This window comes from Anas platyrhynchos, chromosome 19, assembly GCF_047663525.1.
Source record: "Anas platyrhynchos isolate ZD024472 breed Pekin duck chromosome 19, IASCAAS_PekinDuck_T2T, whole genome shotgun sequence".
NCBI classification, from domain to species: domain Eukaryota; kingdom Metazoa; phylum Chordata; class Aves; order Anseriformes; family Anatidae; genus Anas; species Anas platyrhynchos.
In genome coordinates, this window is record NC_092605.1 from 3,350,029 (window position 1) to 3,373,464 (window position 23,436).

General features: G+C 38.6%; 1 protein-coding gene across 3 annotated transcripts in view; it reads left to right on the top strand.

The window, feature by feature from the left end:
• PRKCA (protein kinase C alpha) overlaps window positions 1-23,436 on the top strand; it is a 169,336-nt gene that overhangs the window by 62,132 nt on the left and 83,768 nt on the right. For all 3 annotated transcript variants that reach the window (XM_021269952.4, XM_027471337.3, XM_027471338.3), the window contains exon 3: window positions 11,612-11,694. Coding sequence is in view for 2 of the 3 variants with exons in the window: in XM_027471337.3 (XP_027327138.1) it covers window positions 11,612-11,694 (83 nt within the window). In the remaining variant the exon portion in view is untranslated. The remainder of the gene's footprint in view (window positions 1-11,611; window positions 11,695-23,436) is intronic.

The following is a 23,436-nucleotide window of genomic DNA, read 5'->3' on the forward strand; positions in this document are numbered from 1 at the left end:
ATTTATGATGATGTTAAATACATCTTACAAAAAGGCTTGATTGCTTTTTTTCACTGTATATAAGAGGAGGGACAGTTGAGTTAGTGGGGGAAATGGTTATTTATGTCAGAATTTCAAAACAAGGTGATTTGAGCATTTTTTTTTTTTCAAGAGGTATTTGTGTATTTTTTTTTTTAACACAAATGGAAAAAAAAAAATAGAGCAATTTCTTATTTTTCCTGTTAGTAGTCTGTGCTTTTAAAAACTCTTGACTGAAAGATGAAACTCTTGAGTTTGACTTTTGGATGTTGTTTTCCTAAATTACGGATTTGAGGTGCACTGATCTAGCTTTTCAGTTGCCATTATGATTTCTTTTATAGTGTTAATATGTCATGTAGTAAAATCGTGAAGAAAAACGATCAGAAAAGGCAGTATTAACAGGAAGTAGTTTACATCATTTTTGGACTCGACCCTTTCTTTTTGTGTTTCACAATCAGCAGAAAGGAGTTGCAATCTCAGAGCGCTGGTAGAATGCTTCTTTTTGGTTTCTTGGACTTGAGTGATGGCTTACTCAATTCTAGTCCCTCACTGCTGCTTGAAATCCTTGTCCTCCAGTAAGCAATATTCTCAGACAAATGTCTGCTAGCATGTCGCTGACGTTTATGCCTTGCTTATTACTTACACTAATATATTGCTTTTAGTAAATGTAGGGCATAGAAAATAGTATTTACCTTGCCACATCATGAGAAAACTACTCATTCTGTGTGACATAAACTGAGAAATACTGTTTATATTGCTGCTTCAGTGAGCCAAGAAAAACTGCACAAATATGTCATGACCATACAGTGGAAAATGCTTGAATACTGTTCCTAGTGTATTTGCAGTCAAGGTTCTACCTATGATGTAATAACAAGACATAATAACAACAATATGTCATACGACATAACGAGAATAGCTGTCATTGTTTTTTAAGAACTCAAGTTTAGGCTTAATTTTGAGGAATCTTCTGAAATAAAGATTGAATTCTTGGAGTGTTTTCTGTGCTTGAAAAATGTTTTGATATCTTTGTCAACCATCTAGACAACCTGAAGAGAGCAGCTCTGTTCATTGACTTTGTCATGCAGGATGGATTGAGTTCTGACATTCGCATAGGTCGTTAGCACGCGGCTGCTCTATCTGGTATAAATCTAGCATAAGTCTAGGCTGCTACGGAGGTCTTGTATCCGTTTTCGTGCTCTGGGAACATTCACGTTCTGTGCATTGAGCTAGCTCAGGGAATGGATCCAGCTAAAATCCAACCTTGCCAAAAAAAAATTGGCTGCCTAAATGTTAATACATAGAAGCAAGCAGACAGGACTGCTGGTTTTGACAGTAATGTGCCATATGTCAAATGAAAGTGGTCGTGTAACCCTGACTGAAGAAATAATCGCTGTGCCAGCTCTGGCTCCCGATGCGGTGTTGCCTTGAGTGTGCAAATGTTTGAGATGGCAAAGCACGAGGAGCCAGGACGTGGGAACCGGTCAGGGCTTTACACGAGTGCATGGTGCTGAATTAGTAGACCGGGGGGGTACCAATGGTTTAATTTTCCTGAAGTCATGCCCAAGTTGTAAGAGTCACAGTGACTGTATGACGAGATTCCTCTGACTGTTGCCATATTGGTTTCCTTACTGCAGATCTCCCATCCTCAGCTATTTCTTTGTTTTGAAAAATATTTTTCTTTGAAAGTTCTACTGCAAATGTAAATAATTCATTCGTAATTAAATGACCTGTTTCCATGGTTTCGTGTTTTGTTGTGTGTATTACCTACTTCGGAACCCACAGGCATTTCCTATAAATACCATTTTTGCTATTTGGAAAGAATTGCTGTAGCTTGTGTCAGTCACTCAGCCATGTAATTTTCATAACTACCAGACCTAAGAAATTAATCTGCTTCTTGGAAGTGAGTAATGTGCCCTTCAAACATGCTGGGGAAAAACCTGCCACCCATTGGCTAGGGGTGAATTTTCTTAATTCTTTAATTGGTTTCTCTATGAGTTTGTTGTCTTAAGTGGTTTAAATTACTTTGGCAATAGATTTCTGACTGTAATCGGTCTAGTGCAGAGTTTGTTGTTGATTTCCTGGGAGGTGGCTGTTACTTTGGGGTGTTTTCTGTGAGTGCTGAGAGAAGGAAAGTGACATTGAAGCTTCTAGCAGATGACCCTTTGTAAGATGTGTTTAATTGGATAAGACTTGCAACAAATATTGGCCATCTGTTGCATAACATCAAAAAGTGGAGAGAAACAGCAACAGGAAGAATCTTAAATGAACAAAATAGCTTCACTTTCGTGATACAATATAGTGCAAAGCAGGATGGATGTGGTTAAGTTGTAAAACCCAAGCCTGAACCCGTTGTGAAAAGTGTCCAAACCCACCATCAGTTGGTTTTATTAGTATCTCTCGTGTCCAGAAGGAGATGAACTTCTTTTTAATTTGTATCCTTTGAAAATTTCAGCCGTATTTATTGAACTTTCCCACTTTTTAAAATGGTTTTGTGCTGTTCAAGTCATGCTTTGGGTAGGTTGAGAGGCAGAGAATAATTATTGCCATCAAAGTCTGTGTTCTCTTGGCATGGAGCTTGCAAGGCCTCGGGGCAGGAATGGCAAGGGGCTGCTGGCACTTTGACCATGAAATTGCAGTGGTCCGAAATCCTGGAGAAGAGGAGGTGAGAGCTTCATTCTTACAGGGTGTCATGAGCTGCTGTTGTGTGACACCTTCTCCCACTACGTCCCATTCCCTGCTTTTACCCTCTGCATTTTGTAGTGCGCCACTGTGAAGGCTGCTTTGTATGAAGGCAAATGAAATTAACAAATTATAGCCAATATAGAGTAAACTATAAGACCTGAATTTAAATAATGACTACAATCCAGCATCAAACTGGGAATGCCTACATATCTTCTAACTAACACTACTAAGTTTTGCAGTGCAAATCCAGTAATGCAATGAATACTGCCAGTTTTGTTATATCCAAATTATTTTTTTTGGCGACAGCAAGAGACTAAATAATCACAGAATTATCTAAGTTGGAAGAGACCTCAGTATCATCGAGTCCAACCTCTGACCTAACACTAACAAGTGTCTTGTGGGCACAAAATTAATATCTTTCAGTTTTAATGCAGTCATGTTAGCACAGAATACACCACAGAACAGGCCACAGAACTAATGAACTTTGCAAACAGGAATGAGCTGATTGTTGGAGTTAAGCTTGCTATCTAAATGTGCTTTAAACTCTTATGGAGATAATGACTAACATTAAACAATATAAGATTAATTTTTTGTGGCAAGATTTAAGTTTTATAATTATCTTTTCGATTTAAACTTCCCCAAGCTGAAAGGAACTGGAAAGAGCAAATGAAGTCACACTGATGAGAAGGGAGCCTGTCTGGGCTGGTATTCCTGTAGATCAAGGATCTTGATTATTTTCTTACTTGAATTTATGTAATTCTACGTCAAGCATAAACGTTAAATAGCATCGAAATGAACTGCTCTGCTTTTAAAAATAAATGGGCAAGGCATGAGTATTTAGCTTTAATGCTTCTGAAGCCCCATTGCACTGCTCTGGAATCATGATGGTGTGAAAGTTAATGTCAAAGGATGCTATAATCCTTTTAATAACTTTTATATATGCAAGTAAATGCAAAATTGGATGATTATGCTTGTTCTGTTAGTAATGCGAAATTAATTCTCTTAGCACGATTGTGTCTAAGCAAGCAGAATTTTTCAGAATTCTGAAAGAATTACAATTCTAAGCAGAATTACAGGCATCCTATTTCTATTAGTGTAGTAGTTGGGACATGGTTCTGTTCTTATTTTAAACAGCTTGTTCCATGTCATCTTGGCCTCACTTGTTCACATCCTAGAGAAAAAAAAGAAAAAAGAAAAGCAACAACAAAAAATCTTTTGGCAATAATGGAATTAGCATGTGGATTGTGTTTACTGGCAAGTAAGGTTCATTAATTTTGTTAGTGTGTTGTGAGGTTTCTCAAACACAGCTGAAAACATAGACCTAAATTCAAAATACACTGAAATACTTCACATGCAGCTCTTGGCATCCAGCTCTGGTGTTTCACTTGTGTTTGTGTCCATTACGAGCCATGCTAAAGGAAGGAACTGTTTTGGTTTACAACTACCCATAGCTTGGTATCATTAATTTGTTAAGTTAAGTGTTGAGAAAAACAAGCTATAAAACTCATACTAAAATAATTCAAAATATTTCTCAAGCTCTAATGGTAAAAACCTTCCAGCTGCGTGAGGCCGACCTCTGTCTTTCCTCTGATTTCCACACTTCCAGCTGGGAACCGATTCAAACATGACCGTGAAGCGTGGCACAGTCTGCAATAAATTGACCATGGGGGTGGCTGATCATCAGGTGAAGAAACCACCTGCACCCCTTGGATGGTTGTCTTCAGCATGTTTAGCATCTCATGGCTGAGCACGAAGGCTTTCAGGTAGAGTTCAGGGCATGGAAGTGATGCCCATGTCAGAGGAACGCCCATGCGATGCCTCTTGCTCCTGCTGAAGGTTTGCTTATGTAGGACCACGATCGTTGTATGTGAGCAGCACTGGCAGAGGCAGTTCGCGGGGATTTCCAAAGGCTATTTGCTTTCTGTTGGCTTCCTGCAAGGAGCCGTTCGGGATTCCAGCTGTATTACAGAATAAAACCCAACAGCTGCATTCTGGAGATCGGTTTCACATCGCATCCTGTCGGCTCAGACAGGCCTGAAATACGGACAGCCTGTGCTGCTCCCTGCTACTCACCCTCTTGGCCCTTTGTTTCTACACTTGGTACTATCCCAAGCTGAAGACAGCTGCTTTGTTTAAGACATCCCCTTTCTGAGGTTCAGCTCATTGCTGAACGAGTGAAAAACCCAAAGGACTAACGTTCAGTCTTCACAGGAAGCATTTGTGGTCTTTGTGTTGTGCTAGTTGTCTAATTGCGAGCGCCGTGCCCTGCCTTGCTGCTGTGCCTGTGCACGGCTCAAAGCAGGGTACAGCAGGCACCTGCAGCGTCGCTGGTGCTGGCCTGCAGCCTGGTGAGATCAGGTTTTTAAACTACAATGGATTCGAGCCTACAGAAGTGATATAAAAAGTCTGGTATTGTGGGTCATCTTTTTTGTCATTGCAAGTTCTTGAAATAGCTATTTCAGTTCTGGTTTTGATGGATGGCTCCTGGGTTATTATTCTTTTATAAAATGGGACACCTCAAAGGAACAAGATTAATAGCTTCATGAAATTTTAGCAAGGACTTTTCATAGAAATGGTGATCTCTGTCTTAGAAAAAAAAAGCACATAGTTTAACAACTGGGTTGAAACAGTGTTGAATACTTTGTATTCTGTATTTGAAAAATTCTTTAATATCTTGAAACTCTTCTGTTTTGCAAGCATTGCAGCACAGTTTTCAGGAAAAAAACAATATAAGGTACCTTATTTTCTTTGTAATTGAAGGTAGAAATGACAAATCTGGGAAATAAGCTATGTGAGATATTTTACTATATCCCAAATGTTTAAAAAATGTTCCATATGTAGCTGCAGGAAAATATTCATCACTTTATCCCCCGGCATTGCTGTAAATGAAAATATACATGCAGTCTCTCCCAGGCACGCAGCCTGTATTTGCGTACTGCTTGAGATCTTGCAAAGCCAGCTTACCGGCGACGTCTGTCTGTTTTGTACTTAGTGTAAAGGAGTTAATGACCTGAGTAGTTAAGACTGTCCAGGCGATCTGTATAATCCTTTCACGCAAATAAGATAGTGTTGCAGTTAACCATTACTTTCTCTTAAATTTTGTAAACCTTTGTAGTAGAGGTTTTATTGCAGCCCCTCATTTATTAGCCTAACTGAACTTGACAAAATTGAAAAATTGTGGGGAATGAATGGAGTATTCTGTAGGTCAGACATATGAACCTTGAGGATATGCAAGCAATTATTGACCGACAGACTCTTGGAGCTCACAATGAGGAATCAGCCCAAATTTATCAATATTGATTTCATGTAGGCTGTATACTCAGACTTCAAGGTAGGTTTCTGATGCTACTTCGAGGACTGCAGAAATGGCAATGCAAATAAAGATGATCCATGAAGCAGACAATGTGTAGCACTCCAGGTTGGCACTGTAAGGTGCTCCGTGACCTCATGCTGCTACGAAAGAGTTTTAAGAAGCTTAGGGTCAGGCGATGGTGACGGGGGAAAGCGTTGTTTTCCTTACAAACCTTGTTATCCTGGAACAGGCTGCATCTCACTGGGCTGTGGGCTGTTTTAGTGAGAAAGGCATTGTAAATGCTAAGTGAAAAGATTGCAGGTATCAGGTACTCTCTTGAGATAGCCCTCTCTTGTAGATGGGGTGAAACGCTGGCAGAAAAACTAGCTGATGTGTTATAAATTACACATGTTGGAAAAGTTAGGGTAATGCAATTTTTAAAATCCCCTGTGATTCACTATGTTAATAACATTCAGAGGAAGTACATCTGACTTGTGTGTTTGATATATAGTAACCAGCCTCATTTATGTTAAATATAACCAAAATAATGGATTTTTTTTTTTTCAAGTCATGTTCATATCATGTTCAGAACAAGAGAAAAAGGAGAGTTGCTAAATCATTCTTCTTTAAATGTTACACTTTGTGCTCTGGACATATTCTGTTCACGAGTTTACTCCATTCCTAGTAAATTTATTTAAAGAGCAGTATATATTAAAAATAATAATAAATGTAGTTAATACTTAAATGACATACCTATTTTGAAGTAGTACCCTATTTCTATATAATGTAATTGTGATATTCATTCGTAGAATGCCATGTGACAAATTCATTCATTGCTTGGTGTCGCGCAGGAAGCACAAGAAAAAGTCAGCCCATAAAATGGGTCCCTTGGGGAAATTCTGTGGCCTCACTGAAAATGCAAAGCATGTGAAATAGCAACATAAAAATTATACAGTGCTCCAAGCTACTATAGAGGCCCTTAAAGTTCTCTAGTACGCTCAGAGACTAATGCAGAGAGTGATTTCATGCTTATTTTGGTTTTATTGTAACTCCTTAGTCCAATTTGGAATCAATTCTTGTTCTGTTAGACAATAAAAGTAAAACCCAACAACAAATATTGTATGCGCAGAGTAATTTCCCCACTGCTGCCAGTCGGACCTCTTCTGCCATTTCCTTAGGAAGAATCAATACTCAAAACCTAGAAACAAATTATGTGGGCAAGTATACGTATAGCTGTTGATGTCAGGCAAATAACTGTTGTAACAGTGGAGACAAAGCTTCAAGCTTTATGTGCTTAGATATAAAGTTAATATAAAATTTTTATGGTCCTTAGGATTTAAAAAATATATATATAATTTGAGTTGGGAGAATAATCTTGACCACTACAGAAATAACTCAAAGATCTCTTGAAAAAGCTCACTGATTTCTCTATAGGCAATAACTGGCAGTTCAGTTAGACTTTCTTAGAACTGCTTGTTGTTTTTTTTTAATAAACTTGCATATAATTTTTTATGTGATCTCTCTGTGCAGTTTAATTTGTTTTATTGAATATATCTGGGGTATAGTATGGAAATACTTCTATTGGGAAGGCTCATCTAGCCTGTTTTTTGTGCATTTTTTGTTTTTTGTTTTCCCAAAAGTGGGAGTATAAAATTTTTTGTTAGTTTGTTTTTTAATATCTATTTTTTTTAAGTAATTGCAATTTGTAAAATGTGCATTTCTGCCCTGCTAGTTTTTACCCCAGTTATCTGGAATGCTTGCGGCTGTAAAGCTCTTCAGATGCATGGCTCCACGTTGTAAAAGAGACTAGGGTTCAACAAGAGCTTTTTTCCTTTATAGATCATCTAATAGAGAAGATTGCTTCTGTTACTTGCTGCAGTAATATTTCATTTCTGTTTCATCAGTCTGTCATATATGAAAGCTACTAGTAACAGTGTTTTTTAGGGGATAAGTCCCATAATGTATCATACTGATAACCTCCACACATCAGAAAATTTAGAAAGCAGCTTGAAATTTACAGCACTGCCTTGTAACTATAAGTTACTGCTGGATATATATATATATATTTATATATTTATATGTAATAACAAGACATTTTTCTCAGTGCTGTGAACTGACAGAATAAAGTTGGCTGGAATGAGTTGTCCTCCGTTAAGTATCATAAATCCCCAGACCGTGCGGTGCATCTTCTGGTTGTGCTTTGAGAAAGCACGGAGTGCTCCTGGCCATGCTCTCCCCTCTTTCCTGGCAGCCACTTGGCACCTCCTGCTCCCTGCAGCCGTGCTGGGGATGGAGGCAGGGGGCAGCCAGGAGGAACAGTGACCGTGATCCCACAGCACAAAGCTGGGTTTGTTCTCCCCATGCTCCCAGCCACCCTTCCCTGGGCTGCTGTGAGAAGTATTTGTCTCCAGCAAGTCCAGAGCTGGAAAGGATGGAAGTTCGCACCCATGGTATGCATACCCCAGATCAACATCGTGCTGTCGAAACATGAAAATACTTCAGTAATTTTCTTTTTAATCTTAGCTGCCAGCCCGGAGTCGCTTTCCAGCAGCTATGCATGATGTGTGCCAGCTCGCTTCTGCTTATACTCTTGTTAAAATGTAAAGCAACAAATTTCCTGGCAGTCTCTGCAAAGTAGTATAATATAACTTTCATTAGGAGAAGGTGATGAGCATAATGTGACTTCTTAACAGCTGCAGTAAGTGATGTGAAGCTATTAACATCTTTTCAAAACAAGTAACAAGTGAAAGGTTACTTTTCATCTTTATTACTAAAAATGTCATGGTATTTTAAGCAGGTAATATTTTGTTTTCACTTATCCGATCTAAGTAAATTTTTATTATGAATTCTCTAGCTATGTGTTGCTTTGAAACTAAGAAAGCTTGAAAGATTCTGAAGTGTGCTTTAGTGGATGAATTTAAAAATGAAAATTTAGACAAATTTTATGTATGGAAATGACTGCTGCTAACAAGGGATTTTAGCTCACTCATCCTTTAACAATTAGGTTTACAATTCACCAAGAGTAGCCTATCTATACTGTTTATCTTTACATCAAATTATTTGGTTTTCACTTAAGTGTTCTTGAAAGGTGAAAGGTGAGACAGGAGTGATGCTTTGGAATTGCTTAATAAGTAACCGAGCTCTGTGGAGATGGGTAACCCACTGCGAGTACAAATGGGAAATGGAAGAGAAAGAATGAAGACCGTCTGCGTTGAGGTGCACAACCCAGTCAATTAGTAGGTGAGCAGAAAGGTTTAGGAAGTTGAGTATTCCGTATTAATAAGTGTGCTTGAAGTGTAGCTTGAACTCCAGAAGGACAGACGGGGTATTGTTCATTTTGGCATCTGAATCGCAGTTTGCATTGTTGTGTGACTGGCATAGTTCTCATGGAATTTAGTGGCTACCGTTTGTAGTCATAGAATGAGGTGGTAGCAAGGAATGGCAGTGGTTCTCCGACATGTCATGACACTTACTACATAGTGGTATTAAAAACAGGGTCAGCATTGCCTCTAGTTGAATGAATTCCTTCATATGCTGGAAAAGGTTATCAACCCAGAGGTAGGATCTGACTAGAGTATTTCATAAATATTACCCCAAATAGATGCCCAGGCACGCAGACTTGTTCTAACTTATGCTGTAGCTGAATAAAGGCAGAGCTGCACTAGCCAGCCTAGGATTTCAGTTTATCAGAAAGACATCAGCAGTGCAGCTCAGTTCTGCAACCTCACCAAAGATATTTTTCAGATCTTTTGCATAGTTTATCTTTTATTTCTGCAAATATGTGATCACAGCCCACAGAAGTGGTGATTTAACTTTTTTGTTTTCTGGAGGATGTAACAGGATTATTTTTCTTCATGTGATTTACTCCTGCAAACAGAAATCAGGCTATTGTCTTCAAGAGTGGAAAGTTTGGAACCGAAAATACAATTTGGAAGTGAAACGTGTTTCAGCTGCAAGTAATATTAATAGTAATTGCCACTTAGTGATCTTTCAGTTGGTAGAAACAAACCATCAAAATGATAATTGTAGGACTGATTGGGATTTAGACTGATTAACAAACTAGCCAACCAAGTGGGCAGCATGTGTTGGGCCAGAACTCTGCCTCTTCTGAAGTCAGCAGAGCTGAACTGGCATCAGTGGAGCAAAGCCCATTTTACACCATTTGTCCGCAGAATAAACATATGCCATGTCAGAAATAGAAAGGCTGGAAAGAATTGCTGCATGGGCTGCTGCTGAGAAATAGCTGGAGAGGGATGTGAGGGGGACCAGGTTTCTTTACAGCCGGCTCATTTAGGGGTGCAGATGAGGCCAGTATGGCATTGTGGTGGGATCGAGAGTTGGACGCTGTAGTGCCACCAGGATGCTCTTGATATCATATTTCCTAGCTCGCTTCATTGGGTGAAAGAATTTGATATTCATTATAAATGGGAAAGAATTGAATGTTAAAGATTCCACATGAAATAAGCTAGTTTGAAAAAGTGCAAGAATTCAACTTGGTTTCCATTGAAGTTGAGGAAATTCAGTGCTATTTCGCTATTGCAAGTCAATTGAAATCTATTTGACTTTTTTAAAAGCTCTCCTTTAAAACTGTGTACTTTTATTTATTGGAAACACAGCCTAATATGTTCAGGGAATGTATAATACACAGTTTCTTTACAGACTACTTTGGAATTTTCGTTATAATCTTCTCAGTCACTGTAAAACTTCGCCTGATAGTACAGTGTTTACTTCGAGCTGTTCACCGCCTTAAATCTTGATTATTCTATTTTGTTCACATGTGGACTGGTTGTGAAATACCAGAACTAAGCTTAGCACTAAGAAAGAACCTCTGTAAGTGTGAAAAGCTAAAATACCTGGCTTTTGAAGTATGCTCACTCAAGCAAATCATCCTGTTTATGTGGTTTTGGGGCACGTGTGTGACCTCCGTTGTGTGACAGCCTATAGCCTCCATCACATAATTAGATTAAGCTTTCTTCATATGAAAAAGTTTTTAGATCATTCTTAAATTCTAAATGGGAATTGTACTGTAATCAGAACCTAATTTTCGTTTCTCATTACCTCCTGCCATTCTGTGATACGAGAACACTTTGTTCTCCACAAGAGTCTTCACTCAGAGCTTTGGTTTGTCACAGAAGTAATTAACTGGTAAAGACATTGGATTTTCTTAGACATCTTCATCAAGGCATGCAGGTGAACAGATCCCACAGCCAAGGATGGGTGTCCTTCCAGCTTAATGTGCCTCATTTACAGCCCCTGCTCTTGCCTGAAGGCACACTGACAGCCTTCCAGTTACAGGTGTGGGTTTGGATTCAGGAAATGCATCGTTCATCCCACACCAAACTTTAACGCTATGGGCTGTGTTAAATATTAGAAAATTACCATTGTAGAGCCTTTAGGTTTTTAAATGTGCCTGCTTATTTCCTCTAATTATATAGTTTACTTGATGTCTGTCTTTTTTGTGCGTCTATATTTAACATTACGCTCTACTTTCTTTGAATGACTTACAGGTGAAATACTTGGCTGTAAGTTTTATCTTATTTCCCATGTAACTGCATTTGTTTTAACAAAAGAAAATGAAACCTATGCAATCCTAACTGTTGTTTTCCCTTTTCTTCCTAGTTTGCTGTTTTGTGGTTCATAAGAGATGCCATGAGTTCGTCACTTTCTCATGTCCTGGAGCTGACAAGGGACCTGACACTGATGTAAGTACATTGGCATTTGATATGCTGCTCTTATGAATAGTTTTATGTTGCTGCACCTAACAGTGAGAATACATTGCAAACAATATCAGTAAGTTCTTTGTGGTAAATATTTATAATCCTAGTTATTTTTAAGTGCTCTGAATTGAATATTGAATATCTATGGACTTTAAACATTTATTTTTGGTTAGAAAATTAACTACAGATGAATGTGAGACCAAGATCAATATTCCTCAGAATGTGACAACCCTGAGGTGCTTACCCAAGCTTGAAGTCAGTGTTTTATTTTTGTTTGGTTTGTGTTGAATGTATTTGATGCTAACAATGCCCAGGAGAGGCTGCACATTTTTCTGAGCTTGTTTGTGTATCTGTCATATCTCAAGGTATAACCTCAAAGTTGACTCTGGTCCACGTCCTCTCTGCACACAGGGATCTGTAGCTCCAGCTACGTGCCAGTGATTAGATCCAATCTAATCTTAAGCCAGCAGACATATCTCAGATAGGTTGTTTGAAACTTGAATTATCTTTGTGCCTGAGATAGTACACCGGTCAGGATATACCCCTCCTATCTTGCCCTGTCAATACTTGCATATACAAGGAGCATTTTCAGTCAACAATCAGTCTTTACATTCAACACAACTGCCTACATGGAGAGGCATATATACAAGAATTTTGTGTCACCCTGCTGAAATAATAAACTAATTGTTTGTTCACATAAAAATAACATTTCTTTGGGATTTGTAAATTCCACTTTACAGTGAAGTAATTTAACATCTGCTTATGGGAACAATACATTCCAAGTGTTCTTTCTCTAAACGGCTCTGTTTTGTCTCTTATAACATATTCATGCTCTAGATTGTAGGCTATTATCTCCTCTGATGAAACACACCAGAAGACTTTTCTTACTAGGTTTTAATGAGCTTCTCATGAATTGTTTTAATATGCTAGACATGAGATCAATGAACAATATATGGGTAGAAGCTGCAAGAGGTTCTGGAAAATTAGAGATGTTAAAAACTTTTCTTATTTTTAAGCTCAAGTACAGGGAAATGTCCAAGAACTGGAAAGTATTTTTAAGACAGCTTGTTTTTTAAACACATTTCACATAATCTAAATTTAGGCACATAAGAAATGCTTAAGTTAAGAGCCGTGTGGCAGCAGACTGAAGTTGCTGGCAGAAACGCTGCAGTCCTTAACAGCCATTTCTTCTCTTCCTATCTTTCCCCCTTTCCCCGTCCCCACTTACTGGGAGTCCTGACCCCTCTCATTGATCTCCTCCTAACTGGTTTAACTTACTGCCCTCTGAAATCCTACTTGAAAACTTGAGGTTTGAGGAACTGAATTCAGAAGCAGAGAGCTGCAGCAACTTCACGGCAGCGTAACCCACAGGGGCATTGGGTCTGGATGGCAGTGGATGGAGAGTTTCTCTGCTGTATCAAAAGGCAGATTAGATTTGTAAAGTTACATGACATGACTCCAGTCCTAGATCCTTTGTATGTTGTTCAGGTAGGTAAGCAAGAAGAAGTGAAGCACAAAAAACTGTTTATTTTGAGGAAATGAAAGATGCTGCTTGCTTAACGGTACTGCTATCTTAATGACAGGTCCGCAAACGCGCCATAAACTTTACAGTATGATGTCATGAAATAGATATGCTAAATTTAAGTAGTTGTAATCATGAAAATATTGAAATTATTACAATAGGACCTTTGTTTAGGAGTTCCAAATGCAGCTGCATTTTAAAGAAACTGTCTTTCTCCAGAGATCACCTAGCTTCAATTGCTACTACTTTGGCAACAGCTTAAAATGGAAGAAGCTTCACAATATTCTGCATACCATTGCTAAAATCAACTTAATCAGATTAAAAATATAACTGTAACTAAAACCTTTCTTTTCACCTTTCCATCTCTTCCCATATTCTGTTCTGATCTCTCACAAAATGTTCCATTATGGATCTGTATCTGTATCTCCAGACATCTTTTTCTTCCTGTTCACTTTCGGCTCTTAGCCTCTCTCCTCATCTCAAATTTTTGTCATCTTTCATCAGCTGCTCCTGCTGCAGCCCTGGTTACATACCGCAGTTTAAGCCTCGTGATACCCCAAAAGTACATTTGCTCCAGCAGTGCGATTCAAAGCATCTGTGCCAAGGGCCTTGCAGCGTACGGGTGTAGTCACCAGAAGTGAAGGAGATCCAAAGATCAAGTCAGGGTGTAAGACTCAGCAAATCTGGCTCCAAGCACGGAGCGGTTACTGATTACCTGTAAAGAATGTGGATGGTGCTGAGGTTTATTAGGCATGTTGAAAGGGACCAGGGGATAGGAAATGCCACTGCAGCTGCAATGCACTCCTTGGGAGCTTTGAGGGTTATTCTGAGCTGTATACAAAGCATCTCTTTCCCTTTAGTTTAGAGCACAGCTTCTTTGTAGGAAGTCACTTAACAGAGCCGAAGTCAATTTTTCTGACAGGAGTCAAAGGAAGAGACTTTAGCAGAATACCGTAGTGGTCAGAGCCCTTGCCTGGAAGATAAAGCAGGGTTTGCAGGCGTTCGTGCAGCCTCCCTGCCTGGCGCAGCCAGGGAGCTGGTCTGCAGCCTGGCTTCGGCTCATCGTGTTTGTAGCAGGCAGGCTCTTGGTGCATTTTATTAGGCAGGTGCACTTTATTTAGCAGGCTGTGCTGCAGAAACAATTGTGAAGGCAGGAACAAGAAGCCGAGATTATTTTTCATGCCCGTCCTTTTCTGAAAGCTCCTGAATTATTTAAACGTTGGAGGGATGTGTGGAAATTGGCTCTGTCTGAAAGGTGTAGCAATTAAAGCTGTCTTTTGGACTTTGGAAGTTGTGGATTTGAACTGCCCTGTGCTGCAGATGACTTTAGGCGTGGTCCAAGCACGCCTGCTCATTGGGGTGGCATTTGGGTGATTCTCCGACTTTATAACCCCATGTACACCTCCTGTATCAGGTGCCGGGCAGTGCCAGCACTGACGCTGCGTGAGCTGCTTTTCCAGAACCTCTCACCTGGACTTTGGTAGGAGCCCTTCACATATCAGCTGCTGTAGGTACCAGACCCAGTAAAGGGCAGCGTTATCAGTAAAAGCCAAGGCAGGCAATAGTGCCTACAGTATTAATGCTGACACACCTTCAGCCCAGCAGTCTTAGCAGCCATCAAGCTGGATGAAATGCAGCATCACCAGTATCAGTGCCAAAATGTTAGTGCTAAAGGGGGCCATCACGTCAGCAACACACTCCTGTGCCTGTCCAGCTACTCCTCCTCTCAACACGGCTCATACCATTGCTGATTTGCTTTGGTCAGTCCTAAAAACGAAGCAGAACAAAACAAAACAAGATTTGTTTTAACGCTCAGGTGTGAAATAAGATGTTTAAAAACAAGCATTTTTGTTTGAAAATTTCAGTTGTACACTTGTGGCTTGTTCTTCTGTATCTGCAGTGAACGGCTTGATTCTTGAATGGTTTTGATTTTTGTTAACCGTTTGTTTTTCCCTGGAGTTCATAAATAAGAATGAACATTTGTGACACCATTTAAGTTTACCAAGAATCTCTTCCCTGTTTTAGAATCTGCTACGTGGCAGATTTTTAATAGTCTTTAATATTGCTGACTGTACTTCCTGATTTTATTTATTTATTTATTTTTGCTTTCGTGATTAAATATATAAACCAAATGCCTTATTTTAGTATTAGGGTTGCAAAATGATCATTTTCAATATTTACACAGAAGTGATATCTGAAAAACGCTTTTAAGATTAAAAGCAAACAGAAAATAAATGTTTTATTAAAACTGTGGTACATTAGTGGGTCCTATTAAACAAAGAGGATTGTAGAATGTTATACTTTAATTTACTGAAATGTTTGACTATTATGTCTGCCCTTTTACAGTTCAGTAACTTATTCCTATCCTAGTCAGTACAAGCTTAGTTCAGAAAAGTAATGTACTATGGAGCTTATCATAATATTTAGCAGATTTTTAAATATTTTAAAAGTCCTTTTCTAAATTGTTTTGTGCAAGTGCACCATTCATTTGAATATTCAAATTCTCCAGTGTCTTTGCCTTTCCATTAGTTGTAGGAGAGTGCAATATTGCCGTTAATGTAAGAAAATTTCCAGGGCAGTGCAATACACAGGTTGCAGTTGTCTCTCTTGTCAAACATGTATAAAAAAAAAAAAAAAAAAAAAAGAGAGAGAGATAAACATATCCACCTGCATAAATATATCTTCCTTATGTTTTTCTCAGGTGAGGAAATTTCTGTTTTTTTTTTTTTTTTTTTTGCAATCAGACATCTCCTTGGAAATGTGCTGTTTTCTTTTTATTTATTTATTTATTTATTTTTCCTGTAAGCTTTTTCAAGCGATAGACATTTATTATGAGAGATGGCAGTTTTTGTCTTACACAACACTGTGATGTTCGTAGCAAGAGCAGAGCGGAGCCAGCAGGTCGGAACCAAGGGACAGTGCGGGTCTGCTAACGAATAGCTTGGCATACTTCGTGCTTGAGCCTTCCAGGGAGTATTGTTCTGCTTCAATAAAAGTTACAAGCTAGCACTCACTGCACTTTTCACATAAAGCAGGCAATCCTCACGAATATTTCATTGGAATGATTATCAGTCATATTTATTCTACTTGACAAGGAGACCCCAAAGTCTACCAGCCAGATAGATGCCTCGCAGCCAGTTAGCCGGGATTAGCATAAAAAAACCATTTCCATGTACAGGTTTCCCACTCAAACAAAATTGCCTTTTACAGCCACAGGAGGCAGTACTTGAAGATGCGTATTCCCAAACGTCCTGCGGAGGTCTGGGTATCTAGGACATGATGGCAAGGATTTATTTATAGATTTGTCTTGAGGCGAGATGGTATGGCATTTACACTACAGGCCTCGAGGGATGTGGAGGGTTCCTGAGTGGTGAAGTTTGTTAATTGTTTACAAAGATCCAAAGGGGTTGGAAAACCCTTAGCTTTTGTAAGTGGTGTTCTGACTTCCATGGAAGCTGAATGTGTATACAAGGGAGAGGGCTTTAATCTTATTTTTATTTTTTTGGAAGAGAGAATTGGATTACTTTAAATCATGTGCAAAGAGATTTCTGTCATGTAGTGAAGTTTTTGTCAAAGCTGTGAAGTTTTTTTGGCAGCAGCAATGCCCTGTGGAAAGGCGAGGCTCTACTGGCAGTGTCAGGAATTTCTCCAAATGTACTGGACAGTTGCAGTGAAGCTTGGCTTTAAATTCTGGATATTCAGAAAACAAAAAAAGATTTTCAGACTATGCTATGCACAGCCCTTTTCTTATTTCATAGCCTTTCTTACATGCCATACAGCTAAGTATTTGACAGTAAATTTTGACCAAGCAGCCGTATAAAATCCTGTAATATGCTAAAAATAGTGGTGTACAAATATTGTCTCCTTGTGTAACATTTTTTCTGCAGTACTCTATAGCTGTAACAAGGAAAAAAAGTCATTATTATTACTTTCAAATTAAGTGCCTTAATAAAGGTGTATGCAAAAAAGATGGAAGCCTAAAATCCCCTCCTTTTTGTTTTACTCAGGTTAGCTGAAATGAGAGGTTAAAAGAGCTGGGTTTGTGCCAAAAGGAAAATATTATTGGTGAATAAAGTGGTCTTCTCTGTGGCAAGTGCTGAAGTGATGGTGCCTGGGGAGCAATATTTTGTTTCAGTTGGATCAACAAGAATTCAGACAATCAAAAAAATTGTAAGTCTGTAATGTCTTAGCAAAATAACGATGCAGGAACTTATCACTATCTAATACGTCCCTGTGGTTTGAATAGAAAATATTCATCTTTTCTTCATGACCAGCTTTTAAGGTGATGCTACTGAGTACTATTTAACAGCTCCTGTATTTCAAGCCTGCTGCTGTTATGCTCTACTCAAAGCATCATCTCCAATTCAGATCTTTTTTCTTTTATTTTTGGAAGCTTACTTAGTGTTCATAAAACTGTTCTAAATTGTTGATGAAATACTTTAATTTGAGTAAACTACTGTAAATATATGAGCAACCTCTAAAATTGACTGTGATAGTAACTAGCTTCACTAAGATGACTTTAAAGGACCACTAATTGAATTTCTTTCAAAAAAGATACTTTAAAATTGAGTGTTAAATCTTTTCTTTGTTTCTTAAAGAAATGTAGTAACCAGACTGTTTTCAAACTGAATTAGAATTAAAATAAAACCCCAGTACTTTAAAATACTGTCTGAATATATTAACTTTTTAAAACAATGAGTCTATAAAACAATATAGATTGCATGAGAGCTCACATATTGCAGTCTTTGTACCAGTACTATTCTCCTTTCAGACTTGGAATAATATAGGATTCAAAGGAGGTTTATAAGCTAAATAAATAAATAGAAATTAAAAAGTCAAAAAGGGGGGGTGGGAGAAGGGACGCAAGTGACTGTACTGTCAAGGGAGATTAAATCTGACTTTCCTACTCCGAATTGCAGTGAGTTCTTAATATTTAAGCACCTGGGAGAGAATGAAGTGATAAGATTATGCTTACGCAAAACGAACCAGCAAAGCCATCTCATCTCAGCCGGCAGAGTAACTGACCTCCGGGATGGTGAAGGTGACATAGATGGAAAAGATGTTAACGTGGATAAACCTCTTGATATTGAAATTATTTGGGAGTTTTATTCTCTTAAGCGCATTTGGCAAAAGAAATCATTCTAAATTTGAACAACTGAGGTTCCACGGGACACTGCAGGAGCTGAATATGCTCACGAGTAGCTGGGATATTGCAGTAACATCACTACACAATTCTCAGGAGGGTGGGCTGACAAGAACTCGGGAGGGAGATACTAAAAGTTCAGATTTTTTTCCACGTTTAACAGTGTGAGGTAATAAAATGGGGGTGGAAGGTCAGTGTGAGCTGATGGTGAAGGCAGCAGTGCGGGAAGGAAGGAGCCAGGCCTCCTTGCAGGTGCTCCTCCAGGAGCCTCGAGGCCTCCTGGTGGGCCGCACGCAGCCCGCGTCTCACACCAGGGTGTTGGGAGTGTGGGGATGGCTGAGAAGTGAGAACGCCGATTTTCGGTGCTTCTTGTAGAGTTCTGCAGCCCTTCCAGAGGGGAATTTAGGAAAAAAGGGAAATGCTAAAGGTCTTTGAAGGTGTTTGGCTGCTTCCCCTGGCTGCTGGGATGTAAGAAGGATCATGCAGGCAGCTTGTGGAGGGGGCCTTGGCTGCTGAACAGTGATGGCTTTGGGGGCAATGAGGGGTAAATGCTGCAGCAGGTTGCTAAAAAAGTGAAGGCACCTTGTTTGGGGGCTTATGGTGCTTTTCCAAATGGTGCTATAGGTTTAATTTTGCACCCAGACACTGGGGAGAGGCAAGATGAGTCCTGTGAGTCTGTGTTATGCTTTTCATGCTCCTAAGCCCTGTGGTTTTAGAATTAGAAGAAAAGCTGAAGCTCAGGTACTGGGGGAACACCAGTGGAAAATGACCCAGCAGTGGGCTTAGAGTCGGCATTCGGCTTGGAGCAGTGCTCCTTCGCTGGGCAGTATTACCCCAGGCAGTTCGGGAGCTGCTGTTGTGACAGAAATCCTTCAGGAGCCACACCACTGTGTTAAGCAGGGCTAAATGGGTGTAGGTGGGCTGTCCTGAGCTGTGTAGTCATCTTACTGCTTTTCCTTTTCTGTTCAGTGCCAGGTGCTGAAATCTTCAATGATTTTTGTGATTCTTTTTTTTTCCTTTGCTCATTTTTTTGTTTTGCTGGCTTTCTTTATATATCCAGACTGTTTATATGTTAGGAAGACAGTTTCAGAATATTTCCAAGTTTTTTAAGAAATATTTCCAAGTTTCAGAGTGAAAGATGAAGTTGCTTTACCAGTCTTTGCTGGGAATTTAAAAAATAAAAACAAAACAAAAAAAAAGTCATGGAAAACGAAGGCAGTAACAAAAAAACATAGTATTAAGACTTACTGTAGAACGTAGTTAAAAAAGGATTTTAATCAGAAAGCTTTGCAGCCGTTTTTCCAGGGATAATGAAACACGGCAGCAGGCTGCCTCTGATTTGCTTTTAACCATTTGGTTGTTTTTGCAATGAAATGCAACAATCATCTATGTTTCACATTGCGAGGGACTTGAACAACAAACAGGCATCACTGACAAATAGTATATCCAGCAAGAATTTTCTTCTTGCTAATCCAAGTTTTGGGCAATAGGCAATCTTATACTAGAAATATTTTCTTTTTAATTAAAATAAAAATCTGCTCACTTTATTACAAAAGATACACAAAGGCAGGCAAATCTGTCAAATAACAAAGTTTACTGCCTGCCAGAATATCAAAAACTCTTTCTTAAGGAGATGCTTTTATGAATTTTTTGATGTGATTCTTAAACAGCTCTGATGCAATAGAATTATTAATCTTGCACTGTATACCCTAAGGAAAGAAAATATAGAAATCTGTACATGTATAAGTTGAGATATCAACTTAGTGTGTATTAATCTCTGTATTAATCAGAATGAATTTGTCTACAGTAGACATTAGTAGATATTATAAAATATTTACAATGCAAACATAGCTTTTGTCAAAATATGATATTCTTTACTATATTCCTACTTCCTTTTCCCCAAAAGCTAGTCCTAGTTACTAAAATAAGATCACACTCAATGCAGTAAGTACTTTAAAAAATAAGTAAAATACAAGAAGAATACTTTTATTATAAAACCAAATATTTTATTTCTTATGATTACTCTGACTTCTTAATCTCTGCAGAATATCCAAAGTAGCACATTGCAAAATAAAAGTTTCATGCTGCTGGGGTACATACTTGTGGTTTTGATCTCAAAACCATACAAACTAACTGAAGGGAAGATTTGCCTATCAAAACTCTTAATTATTTAATAATCATTTTTAATCAGCTATTTTGAAATGCAGATATTGGAGTATACTGGCAGTGAATTGCACTTCAAACAGGATCACCCAAGTCAAGGATCCTTTTAATGACTGGGAGGGAAATTTAAAAAAAAATAAATCTCCAAAACCAAATAAAAAGATGATGTGTGCATTGTGTGTACAGTCTGCACATACTCTGCTGGCACCTGCAGCTGGTTCATGCATGTACTTCCTTGAACCCCACTCCTTGTGCTCCACCAAGGAAGTTCTTGGGTTGACTTTCTCAAAGGAGCTCTTGAAAAGAGCCATGCAGATCCTCTCCTTCCCCTTTTTATGGGACATGTGAGATGGGTGACTGTCTACACCTCATGGCAACTCTGAAGCCACACTTACCTGGATCTTCCATCGAATCTTCAGTGGTTCAGTTCACAGGGCTGGTACCTGCGACATGGGGCAGGTGCAGTTCAGCTGTTCTTTGTTATAGCCTGAGTTTGGACAATTCACAGCTTTGGAAGCTTTGGATTTATAAAGAATATCTTTTTTATTTTTCTCCAGCCAAATCAATTCAATTGCCGAAAATTGTATCATTAAAGAAATTGAGTTTACATTTTTCTTGATTTTTGCTGTGCAGTATAGAGTATAGCACAGATGATCCTTGAAAGAGTTAATAACTGAAGAGAAAGTACTGCTGAGAGATAGAAAATTTATATAAATGATGAATCTAAAAATATCAGTGATTTTCATAAGAAGTTAGCATTTGAGAACAATTATTAGGCAGTGATATTATAGAAGGAGAGCTCTCAGCAAAGTTATTCCCAGTAGTAAAAAGAAATCTTGTTGATAGGGTTGCAGTTTTAATGGCAGTAAGTACAACTGATTAAGTGATCTGCTGGGTGCTCATTTACAGTCAAAACTTTTTTGAATCCCCAAAACTGAAGTTTTTCCAACAGCCCTTATTTTCCCTGCCCAATTGTTAGAGGGTATTTAGTTGTGCAATTTAAGTAGAATTTAATTATTTCCATGTCATCTTACAAGGAAACCCTTTCCAAAAGTTTGCTGTGTCAATCTTTAAGCTGTATGTAAATATTAATGATGTGATATTAGGGTGTAGAGGGGGGAAAAAGCGTCAGGCTTACCGATAATGTTTTGTTACGTGAGATATCATGTGTAAAATATAATATAACCATTTCTATCAGGTTCCACCCCCACAATCACATGTTTAAAAATAAAACCTGATTATGGCATACTGAACTTATTAGCTGGGAGGAACGTACGCAGGCACAGACCACTGAGAAAATTTTGCAGAATGCCAAACGCTTTTAGCACTGTCTGTTTTTTGAGGTGGCAGTTCTTGCACCAAAATTAGATGAAATCTTAATTTGGAATAAAATGAGTGGGCTAATTTTGAAAAGCAGTGTAGATCCCATATGCTACAAATAATTCTGGGATGTGTCACCAGGGAGCATACCTATCTTTGTAAATTGTTGGTGGCTGTTTCCTTGGGGTGCTGGGAGAAATTTGCCAACGCTCACTGAGATAAACTGGTGTAGGCTCTGTCTCTTAATTTAAATCACAATTCCGGGAAGCTGCCTGTGGGGCTGGGGAACAAGAAGCACTTGTGCTTTGTAGGAGGCAGCGGGATACTTTTATCATCGTGCTTTGATCACGGGCTAGAGGGAAAAGAGTGAGGGGAGGTTGGGTCAGACCCTTACCAGCAAGAGAGCTGTCACCACCCTCCTGTTTGCTGAGCTCTGTTTTTCTGTCTGGTCCTGGTAAAGCTTTTGGGTAGCTTTGCATAAACAAGCTCTGTTTTATGCTTGGGCTTGCTTTTGTCATTTGTTCATTTCCTCTTCCTCTTAGCTGTCCATCACTGGGGTAACATCCAGGTAGTTCATAGATTTTCTTTAGGCTTTGGAAAAGATCAGATTGTCTTGAAATAGCCAGTGATATCAGGGAGCATGCATTTTATAACATCACTGTCAGAAAATAATTATTTGTTTTTATAATTGGTCAGATTTTTGTGACATGCTGATGAAAGTTTATGCACACAGATTTTAAACCAACAGCATATTATCTGCAGTGAAGAGCAAAATACTGCTGCTTCCATTGAAATACCGTTGTGCCAATCATGATTCCTTTCATAATTTGATTTCAGCTATTCCCTTGCAGATAAACAGGAGTGTGACCCATGTGATTAATGAAACTTAATCCTTAAAATACCAGCGATCATAAGCTGAGCTCATAAAGTAAAAGCAGAAGCATACCATAAATTCTGCTAATGAGAACTTTATAGATATAAGAGTCTGAGATTGATTTATTTGTTTTTCTTTTTGTCCCCACGAGGAGGGTACCTGCTGAACTAAGGCGTGAAAGAAATTTCTCTGTGTTGGGAAAACCGTTGTAATCTGTAACAGAGCTACCTTCAGGTCTGTTTCTACGGCAACAGGAGCATCAGACCAGCAAAGAATGGACCAGAAAGGAGATAAAAGCCTCTATAAAAATAGTTACAAAGAGCATATGCATAGATTTGGCTACTTTTGTTTCCTCTTAAAAAAAAAAAAAAAATGAAAAGAAAAAGAAATCTGGTTATTCTGGTAGCTATTTAGGTTGGACCCTATTGGTATTGAAAAACTAGCAGAATAATATCAAATGATTAGCTTCAAGGACAATGATTAAGAAGAGTTTATAAAAAAAAAACAAACAACAAAACAAAAACAACACTCAAGGCTGAGCTTACTGGAAGTGATACAATTTTAAAAGCAGTTTTATCTAACATCTTAAAAAGGCATTTTCTGAATCTTAGGGTTTTCTCTTTTTTATTTTTTATTTATTGGAAAAGTTATTCTGAGATGGATTATATATATTTAGTTTGCAAATAACCCTTCTTCCTTTCTTAC